The 14,623-nt window shown below is 35.9% G+C and overlaps 1 protein-coding gene across 1 annotated transcript; it reads right to left on the bottom strand.

The window, feature by feature from the left end:
• Positions 1-543: 543 nt before the first annotated feature.
• LOC107005351 (flowering locus K homology domain) lies at positions 544-14,355 on the bottom strand. Its single transcript, XM_015203927.2, has 7 exons — positions 14,202-14,355; positions 12,298-12,829; positions 10,942-11,194; positions 5,014-5,162; positions 4,657-4,941; positions 3,495-3,689; positions 544-900 (listed from the first exon to the last, which is right to left on the bottom strand). Exons 2-7 carry the CDS (start codon positions 12,817-12,819, stop codon positions 724-726), a joined length of 1,581 nt encoding a protein of 526 aa, XP_015059413.1. The 5' UTR covers positions 12,820-12,829; positions 14,202-14,355; the 3' UTR covers positions 544-723.
• Positions 14,356-14,623: the final 268 nt, after the last annotated feature.

The following is a 14,623-nucleotide window of genomic DNA, read 5'->3' as shown; positions in this document are numbered from 1 at the left end:
TCTTCACCCAAAACAAGTGCAAAAAGAGTAGATTTAAACCCAAAAAAATCTAAACGTTAACAAGTCTTGTATTTTTTGTGATATAAACTACTACCCAAAAGTTTTTACTTTAATTTTTTTTAATCTCCCAAGTGAAATTTTCTGGGTTTATACTTTATCCCTAATGAACTGGAAATTTATAATAGTTCGTAGGTGGGTAGTTTTTTCATGAAAATCAACACAAATCAATGACAATTTTAATGCCCTTTGAAGGTCCTTAATCCAAATCCAATGTAGTAAGAAGAACAAGAGTCATAATTATCTCATTATGTAAACACACTTCCTTTCAAAATATAGACTGGGAGCTAAAATATTGTTGACATTCAAATGAACAAAATTGACAAGATATCGAAAGAGAAATGAAGGCAGGGACGCGTATAAGAGCAATTGATTTTGGATATTTCACTGCCACTGTCACTAAACAGAAATTACCCAGCTAATCTATAGCAAATATGAAATAGTTAAGAGATTATGGAAAGGCGCAGACAGAGAGGAAACAGGACAACAATAAAGTAAGCATTTTTGTAGATTGAAGATTGTAAAACGAGCCTAATGCATACATCACGCTATCTATAGTAATTCCATGTCACTAGGCCTAACTGAAGAGTACAACACAAAATACAAAACACCCTCGCGAAAGGATTATTAGTTTTGTTCGCCAAATTAAATGCAGACAGATCCAGTTCAATAACCATAATTGTTGCCATACATCGAACCATAGCCCCCAGATTGCCCCGGAACGCCTGCATTTGAAGGGGCAGATGAATACATAGAAGGAGGAGGAGCTCCATACGGGTTGTAGCCTTGGTCAGCTGGTGGACCTGTCTGTGGCTGAGGTGCCCCTGCATCTGCCATGAAATTCTGCAACACACGAATGAAGTTCAAGATAGGACACGACAAGCAAGCATAATAATCGGCTAAACATTAACGATATTTAAGGCATCTTAATATATGTACTCAATCAACTACCCCTTAAGATTTGGAGAGAAAAATAGAGAATGTCCTTGCCAACCCATCTCTATTTCCCCCTCCTCTATACTTATAGAGCAAAATAAAGGATAGATTTGGAGATGCCCTTAATAGTTAATGTCAAATTAGTTGGGATGCAATCTGCTTATTCGAGAGGCAAATCAGCTACCACTGCCCTATGAAGGTGTATGTTTTGTATGTTTAGAAAAACTTGTTAAACACATGATAACCATTTACAAAGGGGATTTCAAATAGTCAACAGATGCTATAGGTGCGATGAAGCAGAAACTACCAATCATTTATTCCAACACTGAGATACACTTCACATGTGTGGAAGATTTTTCTTAAATCTTTTTGGTTATCATATGGGCAAATACCAAGATCTGAGGCAGAACTACTGTTTTGTAGTAGCAGAGAAGGCCTATCTTAGCATCTTAAGAGAGTTTACAGGAACGAATAGATAGTGAAAGTGTGCCACAGAACTTAGTGCTGTTTTTGTCATCTATAATATTTAGCATTTGAAGAAAATGTAAGGGCTTCCACGAGCTCGGAACTTGCTCAAATACCAACAGGTCATCAGATATTATGGTCTTCTTCCAACACGTGGCAAACCAACACAAGTACCTTAAAAAATTGACGATCGACCTTATCGACTCACCAAACTGGGTTTTGGAATCCACATCATCTGAATTGTCAGCAAATAAAATTTAATTTACCATCTTCAACATATTCTTGCCCATTGTAGATGAGTATCATCTCTCCTACCTTCATCAATCTCAATAAATCCTCCACACCTGTTCTCAAATCTCTTAGAAAATATCTTTCGGCAACAGATATGCCGGAGAACCTATTAGTATTATCCAAACATGATATATTTAGCCTTTTCATGGTGGCACAAATTGATTTGACACCATATCAAAGCTATATTTTGCCCTTCCCATGACTAGTGTGGATAATTTGCCTCTCTACCTTCAACAACAAACCAAGTGTAATACTACCTCCTTTCTGGGTAGTCACTTGTCTAGTTGTCTATCTACCCCTTTGATTGCTACATCTCCCATATATCCTCTAGCTGTGATTTTTTTTTTTATATAAAAAAAATCAAGTAAAGTACTCTCATTCATAAACATAGCCAAAATGGCCGTATAAAAGGGATAAATAATCTACAAAGGAAACGATTCTCTGCAAACTCCACCCAATCACCTGTACATCAAGGAAAAGAAAACCAGGGGAATGGAGACTACTCCTCAACTGAGAGTAACTTGACTCTACTCCTACAAAAGATCTCTCATCTCTCTCAAAACAAACATTAAAACAAATGGAACCACGTTCCAGGCCTATGTCTTCTCCTCCTCCCATTTTACATCTGGACGTCAACTCTTCCACAGTTTCAGCATATAGCCCATGGAGTGTCGAACCACCAAATAACCCAACATAACCTCATGGTTAACCCGCAACGGGGAAGAAGATGATCCACGTCTTCGCCCATCTCCTTAGACATATAACACCAACTGATGCAAACAACCTTCCACTTCCTAACTTTCTAGTGTCGAAATCACCCCTCCAGTGGCTAACCAAGTGGAAAACCATACTTTCCTCCGCACCTTTGGAATCTATATTGCATTACATGAGAAAACATGCTCCTACTTAACTAAAAGCTTCTCATAGAAAGATTCCACAGAGAACACTCCGTTACTTCTCAAGCTACACCACCAAACATCGGGGTAACTGGATTGACTTGCCTTTGCAGCAAGGCTAATAATCTTTAAAAATAAAGCACGAGTAAGGCACAAATTTTGCTCATCTCCTTTACATTTTCTCTGGAGCCTTCCGGCCCAAAAATAAATACTCACAAAAAACTCATTTTTCTAACACTTCATACAACTATAAAACCCTATCAGCCTACTTTCTCGATTCAAATGACTATTCTCAACCATTTTATCTGATTAGTGACCCGAAAAAAATAATGTATAATCAGATAACTTGTTTTACATTTCTTGTCGCCACATGGGGTGCTTAACTTGCTTTGGAAATCAAATCATTAACATCGCTTTCCGAGTGAGGTGGTTCTGGCCAAAGCTATTATTGCGAAAATTTAGTGGAGAAGGATAACGTAAACAATGTTTGGTATTGAGGGTAGAAGCTGAGCTTTTCAATAGAATTAGAAGTAAAATTCTTGGGTTTAGGAGTGAAGGTTTTGACCTAGCATTGAAAAATGTTCCTTACGAGCAAGAGGCTTGAGATCTAGGAAATCCATCAGGACTTTTACATCTGATCCCCTATCAATATTATATAATATGTTTGAACTACCACGGTAATTCTGGCAGAAGCAAAACCCTAAAATTTGAGCTGTAAGGGAAAGAGGCTTATAGGCTGGGAAGAGCACTGTAGCATGTTTTACATTATTTTGCAATCATCAATAAAAAATGCAAAAGATGAATCAGAAAATATTAATGATTGATTAAAAAGCCAAGCAAGAATTTTACCTGTATCAATTGTTGTGCTGTTTGGACTTGAGAAGCAGTTCCATTGATCTCAACAGTCATCTCCCCAGGAACGCCCTTTGTTTCCTGTATGGTAACAGTAGCACCACTAACCCGTCGGATGTAGCTTATGCTTGCACCATTTGTTCCAATCACAGCATCAGCGAAGGCCAGTGGGATCTGCATCTGCTGTGTAATCTGCAAAATTATGCCACTCAAATAACACAAATCAGCACAGGAATATCTTTCTACTTCCCATTTTTGTTTACTAGCACTTCATCAAAACCATATCAGGTTTACTTAGGATGTCTGGCATTAAAATTGCCAAAAATCTAGCGAGCTAAAGGTATTTCAAAAGAGCGACTTCTTAATTCTCAGATAAGTAAACAATTTAATAAGGTACTAGTGTAAACCAAGGTCAGTCGCAACAGAAGCTGAGAGAAACAACAAACAGGGAATACAAGAGCAGGCAAAAAATAAGCCTAGAAAATCAAGCAACTAATTGAGCAGTCTTCATGGAAAAAATACAAAGAATATTTGCAACTAAAAGATTACATTTTAGAGCACAAGAAAAAGGAGATAATAGATCTCATAGTTAATATTAATAAAAAAATATTAATAGGTAAATCTATTCTCCCAACTATAAATTTTTCAAAAAATTTCGAACAATCTTAACTATATAATATTGTGATCACACTTAACATAATTCCAACAATGCAAAATTTCTTATCACAAAATTAATAGATTCATGTCCGAACTCCGATATCATACAAAATCAGATATCTTGATCCTCAAACTCCAAAAACCTGTCACTGAGTATTCCTCAAGAAATTTAGGAGCTGCCCCACTAAGTCATGGTTAGCAGAATTACCTGGGAATAAAATCCCAAAAAGGTTTGCCCTACCATTTAAGCATTTCATACCTGTTACTGAAATGCATAACGTTTTAGCAACCCCCCCCCCCCTTTTGGGTAATCCCCATCCGTCTCTTAGCACATGACAGAAAGTTGGTATAGAGAGACAAAGGGGAGATTAAAAGAACAGCTGAATCGTTTTCCTCATGTAGAACCAGTAAAAATTTAACCAAGTCCATTACCAAATAGTCCCAGCTTATTTCTCTTTAAATACCAAAACAGTGTGCTTTATTTTATAGTAAGAGAGCATACCTGAGTAATAAGAGACGGTGCTGCTGGGTTGTTGGATGATGAATGCATTGACATTGGAGCTTCTCTTCCATATGCAGAAATGCCTTGATGAGGTTGTTTTTCCATAGGAGGTGGCATGTCAGCTGGTGGGTAATAATTATCATGTTGTCTGGATGGTGGCATGAAATGAGGACTATTACCATATCCCGGACCTCCAGCAGCGCTTTGTGGGAAAGCTTGGGGAGGAGGACCCCAAGTTTGGGGAGGTGGCATGTGTTCCGCAGGTGGATTTGGTGGCATTTGCATCTAAGCAGCAAAGAAGTTCCATTAAAAGATGCTAAGCTCCTGTCCAAAATATTTAACTAAAAGGAGACTTACTTGCATCTCAAATACTGGGATTATGCCACGATCAACCAAAAATTTCCTCAGGTGAGAAGCAATTAACTCAACTGCCTTGTGTACACCAATAGGTTCCCCGACTACTTCAACTATCCTATCATCTTGAAGTGCAAACATGGGAAGGTCCTCTGCAATGATACGTAAGCATCAGAAGAAAGGAGTAAGACCACATGAACTAGTTATTCAGTCACAGTTAAAAATGCAAATTGAACATAACAGTCCTGAAAGAATAGTTCATGACGAAAGTAGAGAGGCTATAGTACCAATTAAGGACCTCGCGATCTCCAAATCCAGCTGAACAATTTAACCATGGGAATTTACCGTACTTAACTCCTCTAGTATTAAATTAGAAATAAATAATAAACATACACAACAGGTATGTGATTTTTCCACTTTATAGTTTATTGCATGTTTGAGCTTTCCTCTAACGTATTATTTTCATGTTTTAACCTTGATACAAATATGTGAAAAGTTTAGTTTAATCTCAGGTTTAAGGTTTCCAAAGAAGTATGAAACCAAATTCAGTTGGCAATAGTAAGTGCAAGTTTTGAAAAAACTTCTAAGCTTGGTGAATTTTAATTCAGTGTGCTCAAGCCTATGCATACAAACAGTGCACATACCTAGAGTACAAAAAGATTTGATGCCTCCTTGAGCTAGGAGGATCAGCACGTGCTCTTGAGCCAAAGTGTGGAACAACATAGTCCTACACGCAATGAGATGTAAGAGGTCCTGACTACAAATCCAAAATTAGACCAGAATGACCACAGAGCAAGACCACACCCTTGGCATCAAACTCATTCAGGGATGCTTCACTAATGTCTTCATATATAATGTTTGCTTTCTTTCATTTGGAAGGAAGTGAAGCGAAGATTTAAGCATGAAAACGTTGGTGAAGCATATCTGAAGGAGATGCCTTCACTTCCTGATCTTTAGGTTTGATTGTCCTCTTCCAGCATTAGTTTTGGAGGGTTAGGGAAGGTCAGGAGATAAACATACTGTAGTAAAGTAGCATAGCAAAATATTTGAAACTACATCTTCCAGAACATCCATATGATGGCAAATCTTTGTCAGGAAAGAATTTCAGAGCTGTGAATGATTTATGAAGCAACCACCTGAAGAATTTTATACTTGCTCTTTTTACAAGTACATGGTGATTCCTAGATAACCAAAGTTGGAGATCAGGAGGGAAAGCCCAAATGGTCCCATATCTTTGAGTGGAGATATAAAATCATCCTTGTTACATGGTATGTTAATAGTCTTTATTATTTAGCAATTTGGTGCACTTTTAATCTTTCACAAACAAGCTGTAAATTTTAAACATATCATAAGAAACCTTTTCTCCTCCAAAACCCACAGCTCCTCTTTGTTTCATATCTTCAAAGTTGCCAGAGATCCAGCCTTAATTGTACTCCATTTCAATTTGTTTGCCTGGTTTTGAGTTGGCGCGGAGTTAAAGAAGAAAAGAATTTTGAATCTTGTGGTTTTAAAGTAAAGATATGTCAAAATGCCCTTTAATCTTGAGGTCTTAAACATTCCATGTTGGAAGTTCGAACGGAAAAGTTAAAAAAAAAAAAAAAGGAAGGGAAGAGGCATTTTTTTTTAAAAGGGCTAAAGTAAGACAAACTGAAATGGAGGCAGTAATTAAAATCATTTTGAACAAGATTGGTGCTGAAACAAAGCTAGAAATACACATATACTTGCAGGCTCAATACAAACAACATCAACAAATCCCACAAATTGAGGTCTAAAGAGGGTAGGTGTAGGCAGACCTTACCCCTAGGTCCCCTACCTTCGAGGTAGAGCATATAGGTACAATACATAATATAAATTTTCATGAACACGGAGATAGTGATATAAAAGAAAAGTATTGAGGTGAGTTGAAGTCTTGTGTTCCTCTTTTCTTCTTTGACATCAATCCTACCAGATTATAGATATGATGGCAATTATACCCTGAATTGTACATGTTGAACCAGCAGCAGAAAGCAACATCAAGAAAGGTATGGAATAACCTAGCATGCTGTCTTAGTTTCAGAAGATTACTTAATGATAGGTTAAGTGGATAGGATAATGGAGTTCAACGAAACTCTTGAACAATTCAGAGGTTTTTCTACTAATGAGGAGAGCATGTTGTGGAATGGAAATGCTCATGGCAGATTATCAATTAATTTAGCATACAGATATTTCAATTGTTCAAAAAACAAGATTGGTTGTTGTCCTTGGAAGATGATATAGAAAGTCAAAGTTCCATACAAAGTATCATGTTTATCATGGCTACCGGCAAAAGAGGCTATTTTAACTCAAGAAAATCTCATCAAGAGGGGAATCCAGTTATGCTACACAGGTGTAATTTATGTGATGCTGAAACAAACAATCGATCATCTCTTCATACGCTGTAGAGTGACAGATCAACTATGGAAGACTTCCATTAGCCTAAGAGAATCAGGTGGTCCACACCAGGAGAGTCCAGGAAGTCTAGCTTGCTGAAATAGAGATGTCATCCGGTGGATAGTTTGGAAGGAGAGGAACCAGAGATGTTTTGGGGACACTAGCAGTTCCATTAAGAGGTTGAAGATGAATTCATCAGTCCTTTTTTTATTTTTAGTTTTTTATTTTTAGTGTGAACAAGAATACCCTCAAGAACCTCTGAAGATGAATTCATCAGTCCTTTTTTTATTTTTAGTTTTTTATTTTTAGTGTGAACAAGAATACCCTCAAGAAGCAGGATAACTTATGACTTATGAGAGTCTAGGTTATAGGAGATCAGACTGGACAACTCACTGTAATTATATAGGATCACACTATTTGGTGTAGTCCGTGCTTGTATCAATATACTAATAAGGAATATGTGTAACTTGTTTAAAGAAAAATGACACTCATAATTTTTAATAAATAAAAATAACAAATTTTCTTAAGAAGGCCTCTTGTTTAGTAATTCTTGCATTTTTCTTCAGTATATGGTGATCTTCATCTTGAGTTCCACCCAGATCTCAAACCAACTCTTTGTCGAAAAGAAGTATACGCTGTATTTCATTTGCAATGTCTCATTAAGAAGACTCCATCTTTTGAAGTGACTACAAACCGATGGAGATTGCAAAAGTCTAGTTTAGACATTCACTCTATTGTCCAAATTTATGGTCTTTATTTGATCCTTCAATTAAGATAACTCATTATTTTCCCCCCGTATTTTTATCAGATGTATGTCAATGCAAGAGTAAGTTGGAAGTTAAAAATCTAGTTTAGTCAAAAGTCCTATTTTGCATTAAAAGATAGATCTTTAGATGTATAAATGAAATGAGCCTGAATAAAGCTAAATAGATACAAAAGATTTATATAATTTGGGGAAATGTTCAAATGTAAATAACGTGTTGCAGTTTTTAGCATTTATTGACTTTAACTTTTACATAAAAGTCAATGTTATTATATAAGTTCTGGATCCACTGGATGCCTTTTAATGAGAGCATTACTTCATTATTTAAAAAAAGGTGAAATACATAGACGAACCTTTAAGTTGTCCACAATGACCAGATAGATGCCTTAACTGACCCCCAGTTACCAGATAGACACCTCCACTTGACACAGTTGTGCCTCATGCATCCCTCAGGCTGGCATGGCAAAATTTGTCTTTCACCCAAATTTGGTGTGTGAATCCTTGTAAATTATATTTTTTAAAGTTATATAGGCCCAATGTTTTCACAATCTTCCTCCTTACTCCTTCAAATTTCCATTCACCATTAATGAGTCTAAAAAGTTTCAACCTTGAAAAAAGTTTAAGAATCTAAACAACAAATTATCAAATTTTGATTATCTACTTTGCCAGCGCACCTATATTTGACCCATAAAAACTAAAAGTAAACCCAAAACTTCTTCATTCCTAATAAGAGGGGAGGGGGCATTAAAATGATTAAGAAATGAGGGGAAAAAACAACGAGAACGGAGGGAGTAGAAGCACAAGGGTAGGGGAAACCAACAGGGAAAAGGGAGGGGACCAAAGAATGGTGAAGGGGTTAATTCATGGGTTAGATGAACATGGAAAATGCTTATTTTTTAATTGTAATTTTTATTTATCTATTAAATATTATTGGAGGGGAGTTATTTTAATTTTCATTTGAACCCCACTCAGATACGTGTAGCCAAATTATGGACCACTTAAACTGCTTTTAGTTCATTTGTAATTCACACTTAAATCCTGCCACAGTTGGGCGTATATGAAGCACAATTTTGAGGGACCAGCCAGAAGTCTAGTTGGTCACTGGATTAGTTGGGGTGTCAATCTGGTTGTTGAAAACAATTTCAAGGGGTCATTTGTGTATGTCGACAAAAAAAATTAACATCGTCAATCCCAACTAGCCTGGATCAAATCAGCTCAATTAATAATAGCAGATTCTAACTTTGACCAAAAGAACTCCTAAACTTCTGGTCTTGGTTTACTACTTAATACAGGACACACAGCATCTGGATGCGACATTTACAATTTACATGAGAGCAACTTGTATAAGCCTGATTCCATTCAAGTGTAACAAACTACGACGTATTAAACATGCTATTTCTAGTAGAATGAAATCGATAATATTTTTTAAAAAAATTCTTCTGGAAAAAAAAAGATTTGATACAAATTCATCAACGGAAAGTTTGGAGAACACCCTTCTAACCCTTTAGTTCTCTTCTTTAGATGTTTGAAACACTAGCATCAATAGAACTTCAAACTCTTGCTATTATTGTTTTGAATAAATACTTCAAACTGTTATTATTTCATCCTTAAATGATTACTGGTTCAGTGTTTTAAAAAAAACTCTGTTGGGACTCGCCTCGGGGCTCGCCCTAGGGCGCGGCTTTAGCTAAACACCTCGATACTCAAGTGTGGGACTTAGTTCTGTAAGGCTTACGCCCTAAGCACGCTCAACGCTCGAGGCTCACCTATCAGATCTTGCACAAATTATGTTTTACATCTTTAGTTAAGATTGTTGACCCTCATAATTTATGAATAATTGAAAGATACATAACAATTTTTAATCTATAGAGATAAAGAAGATTGAGAATAACTCAAATAACAAGTTTTCGTACCGCATCTCTCTTATATTGTAAGACTGTGAAAGTAATTATATATTACTTAACATTTCTTTCATAAATACATCGCGAAATTTTACTTTTTCACTCATCATTGGTCTTCATGATTTTGTCATATGTCTCAAAATTATTATATTTTATTTAGCTATTTGAAAGTAATTTTATTTTTATTCATGATGGAGTGATGTTTTTATTATAATACTAGAAAGGCTATTAATTATTTTCTTTTAGGGGGGTAAATCGTATAGTATGATAAAAGAATATTTTTGAGAAATAATGATTCTTTTATTATTAAAAAGTTACACTATTAGATTATTTTTACTTATAATCATGTTAGAACTTTTATTTCCATTAGTATATTTAATTATATTTGTAATTATTTCAAACAATTGATTTATTTTTACAATTGTGTTATTATATTATTATACTATAATATAAATTAAAAATTTAAAGATCCATAAGGGTCTACGCCCCACGTCTCGAGGTTTAGGCACGCCCTTCACTAAGTAAAACACCTCACTAAGTAAAACACCTCACCTCACCTCACGCCCCTGCCTTTTAAAACACTGACCGGTTCGATTCCTTATTATATGAAATACTAAAGTAACTTCTGTTACACAAAGAAGCACACTCAACACACATAATTATCAAGGAAATCAAGGGAGTAATAGTCAATAATCAAAGCTCGGATCACCTGTTGAAAATGACTAATTGATATCAGAGTCCGGAACAAAAAAGAAGAAATAAAAGGCGGAAGAAATGTCCCTCGTACATGGGCTGGAATGGTAAAATCCTTGTTACTAAGTTGAATAACAGAGATATCGAAAAAGGAAAGGGAAGAACCTGTTCCAAGAACTCTAACAATACAACTGGATGCTTCTTGAATGGACTTGACGGTTGTCCCTTGTTTTCCAATAAGACTTCCAGCCTGTGAAGCTGGCACAAGCAGCTTTGTCGAGACCTTTCCAGCTACAGTTGGAGGAGGATGAGAAGAATCATTCTCCAGCCCATCCACAACACGTCTATGGACCCTCAGAAGACCATCTATAGCAGGTGGATGAGAGGATTCAGGCTCCTCCCTGGCAGATATCATTACCTTCAGCATCGAACCACAATACAATTAATAAATAACTTAACCATACCTAGATTAAATTTTTTTAAAACTTAACTGCAGCAATACAAGCTTCCGCATTATGAATTTGACGAATGAGTATTCTCTTCCATTACTGATATATATACATCCATATAAAGTGTGTTCTCTTTTCATTAGTACAGACCATACTCTAAGAAAGGTAAAAGACTAATATTAAATCCTTGTCAATAGAAGATGCACATAGTTAAAAAAGTGTTTTAAAAGAACATGTTAGGGGCCACTAGTCCATCACGGAGGCCTTTGGGTCTAGATGATGTGCTTTTATGTTGAATATTCATGTGCCAAATAATCTGCCTTACTTCTATGTTGGGTCATCCCAGATTGTTTCCCTTTTCAGACAATCAAGCTTTTTATTCATTATTCTTGGTAATTGTGACTAAGATTACAAAATGCACTTCCATATGTGAGCCAAACATTCCAGAGAACGTTAAACCTGTCAGTGTTTGGTTCTTTATCAACATTCAATTTCAAAGCTGGCTCATCACCACAAATTCAGTGTTAATTGCTACTAAAGGATAGCCACATGGCAGCAATCTCAATACCTACATCCTAGTGATTTGTTGAAACAGACATTACAACCTTCTTGCTTCACTTCCCATCAACTACTAAATGTCCCCATTTCACTCTCAACCAATAGCAGTCGCCTATTTTACAACTCAACTTATAGATACTTACAAACTGTGACCAACTACACAAGCAGTATTGATATGGAAATATTAGTTAGACAGGTTCACATCCATCCAAAGTTATATCATACCTTGACAACGACAAGAGAGGAAGAGAACAAGATGGGAAGGAAGACAAATAACAGAAGGAGGAAACTTTTCAGAACCCTTTGAACCAGTCTTTTTATCTGTTCTGGAAGTGTATTTTCCCATTCTATTTTTTAAAAAAAAAAATTGGTGGTGGGGAACAATACCAAGTTTTTTAATGTTGAAAAGGAAAAACATGGATTATAAGCAAGGCAACAAAAGTCACAGAAGAAAACGCAGTGGATTTTGAGAGGTATCTTGTCTACAAGAATATGTAAAATAGGTGGGACTTACTGCTCTCTCAGTAATCCCTGGAGGACCATCGAGAACCTTAATACGAGCTTTTGATTCTTCAACAATCTTTTTGATGTACTCTCCTTTGCGTCCAATAAGGCCACCTACTTTTTGTGAAGGGACCAAGATACGAAATACACTTTCTCCAGGCCACCCTGGCCACCTTTCACCACCACCTCCAGTAACAGCAACACCTTCTTGTTCTTGTTTTTGTTCCTGCACTTGTTCCTGTTTTTGATCTTGATCTTGCTCTTGCTCTTGATCTTGCTCTTGCTCTTGCTCTTGCTCTTGCTCTTCCTCTTCGTCTGGGTCTTGGTCTTGGTCTTGGTCTTGGTCTTGGTCTGGGTCTTGGTCTTGGTCTTGGTCTGGGTCTTGGTCTTGGTCTTGGTTCACCTCAACGAGTGATGGTTCTTCTTTCACCTCAAGGAGTAAGTCCTCGGGTACTACCTCATTCTCATGTTGATTAAGGCTTTCATCAAGTTCATCCATAGTCTCTTGTTTGATAAGATCAAGTTCCTCCATGATCTCTTTACTGCAAAATATATATAGATAGATAGATAATATTATCAAGGAGTGAGTCCACACGTATACAAAGAAAGGTTCCACATTAAAAATTAAAAAGTTCATTACTCAACAATCTTTTTTCTAGATAAGTTCATTACTTAACAATTTTAGTCAGCAGCAGCAAAACTAATACTAATCTTACTTTTGCTGACCATTGCCACCCAAAAAAGCTCATAAAAGGCAACTTCTTAATACAATAGTAGCAAAAAATAGGACTTCATTTTAAGCAGCAACTACTAAACTAGGAATTCATTTTTCAACTATGGAAGGAAAACTGGTTCCTCTACCAGAAAGCATTGTGCTTACTATAAAAGAAATTCCATAGTTCACCAGGGTGAGAGCAAATAAGGACTGTCTTGGAAAAAATACCTAACCAAACGCGGGACGAAATAAATCCTTACCCTCATACCAAATGACCCCTTAGAGTACAGGAAAAAACCATCGGAAAACTAGTACAAAAATACAAGCACCATGACCCAGTTTCAGCAATACCATAAAATAGAACTGAGCATAAATGACAATTAAAAAAAACATTTTTCATAATGCAGCAGTAATTAAACCAGATAGAACTTCAACATTGACACAACAAAACCCAATCACAAATTTCATACATGTAGACCAGAGAAACGAGCTAGTTCAAATATTACCGAATGTAAACCGTGCAAAAATGGGAATTAGAACACCTAACACAAAAAATACTAATTGAAAAGGAGTTATAATCACTGCCATAAAAACCCAATATCAATCAAAAAGGGCTTAAACCCTAGCTAAACCACCCCAAACAGTTCAATAACTCCCAAAACCATAACTGTCGACATGAGAATTAGAACATTAACACATAATGCAATAGCAATTAGAGAGAAAGCAAAAACATCTCAAGAAACCAGTGACTCATAAAAAATTAAGTAAAAAACAACTCAAAAAATCAGTGACCCATCAAAAATTAAGCAAAAAATATCTCAAGAAAACAGTGACCCATACAAATTTAAGCAAAAAAAAGCATCTCAAGAAAACAGCGACCCATCAAAAACCACGCAAAAACATCTCAAGAAAACAGTGCCCACCAAAAATAAAGCAAAAAGCATCTCACGAAAAGATTGACCCATCAAAAAATAAGCAAAGACGTCTCAAGAAAACAGTGACCCATCAAAATTAACCAACAATCTCTCGAATTACCAAGCAGACATTGTTATAAACAAAGAATTGAGTGTATCCATGAACAAGTACCAAGGTTTTTGGAACCAAAAAAGAAGAAACCCAAGATACCTAGAAACCCTAGAAATTTAATTGTGAATATACATGTATAGCAGTGTAATGTAGAGTTGCACAGATTTACTTACATGGGATACAGTGAGAAAGTAGCTACTTCAGATACAGAGAGAAAAAACAAGAACTTGTTGAAGAAGAGAAGACTGTTGTACTTGTTCCGCTTCGACCAAATTTAGGTTTTGAGCTGCTTTATTATCATCTTTATGTATTTTCCATATGTTCTTATATACACAAATATACAAATTGTCTTTTTGTTTCTTTTAATTGGTCTTTTTGGCCTTGTTTTTATTATCTCCTTAAGTAAAAAATATATATATTAATATAAAAAATATTATTGTTCACTTTAGCTCTTTTGTATACACCGCCCTTCATTCTTATGAATTAAACGATCCGGTGAAATAGTTGAAAATCATACATATAATAGTGATTTGTTGTCCATAATGATACGAGAAGCCCATCAAATTTTGTTATTTAGGCGAAGAAAAAAGTTATA

Source organism: Solanum pennellii, chromosome 1 (assembly GCF_001406875.1).
Source record: "Solanum pennellii chromosome 1, SPENNV200".
Lineage (NCBI taxonomy): Eukaryota > Viridiplantae > Streptophyta > Magnoliopsida > Solanales > Solanaceae > Solanum > Solanum pennellii.
The sequence above is the reverse complement of the archived record's forward strand: the minus strand, read 5'-3'. Positions and strand labels throughout refer to the sequence as shown.

Coding starts and splice junctions, on each gene's coding strand:
- LOC107005351 (XM_015203927.2), bottom strand. CDS start 12,819: ATGGAGGAACTTGATCTTATCAAACAAGAGACTATGGATGAACTTGAT. Junction 11,195..12,297: donor CAGGGATTACTGAGAGAGCA/GTAAGTCCCACC, acceptor TCGATGCTGAAG/GTAATGATATCTGCCAGGGA. Junction 4,942..5,013: donor TCCCAGTATTTGAGATGCAA/GTAAGTCTCCTT, acceptor TTTGCTGCTTAG/ATGCAAATGCCACCAAATCC.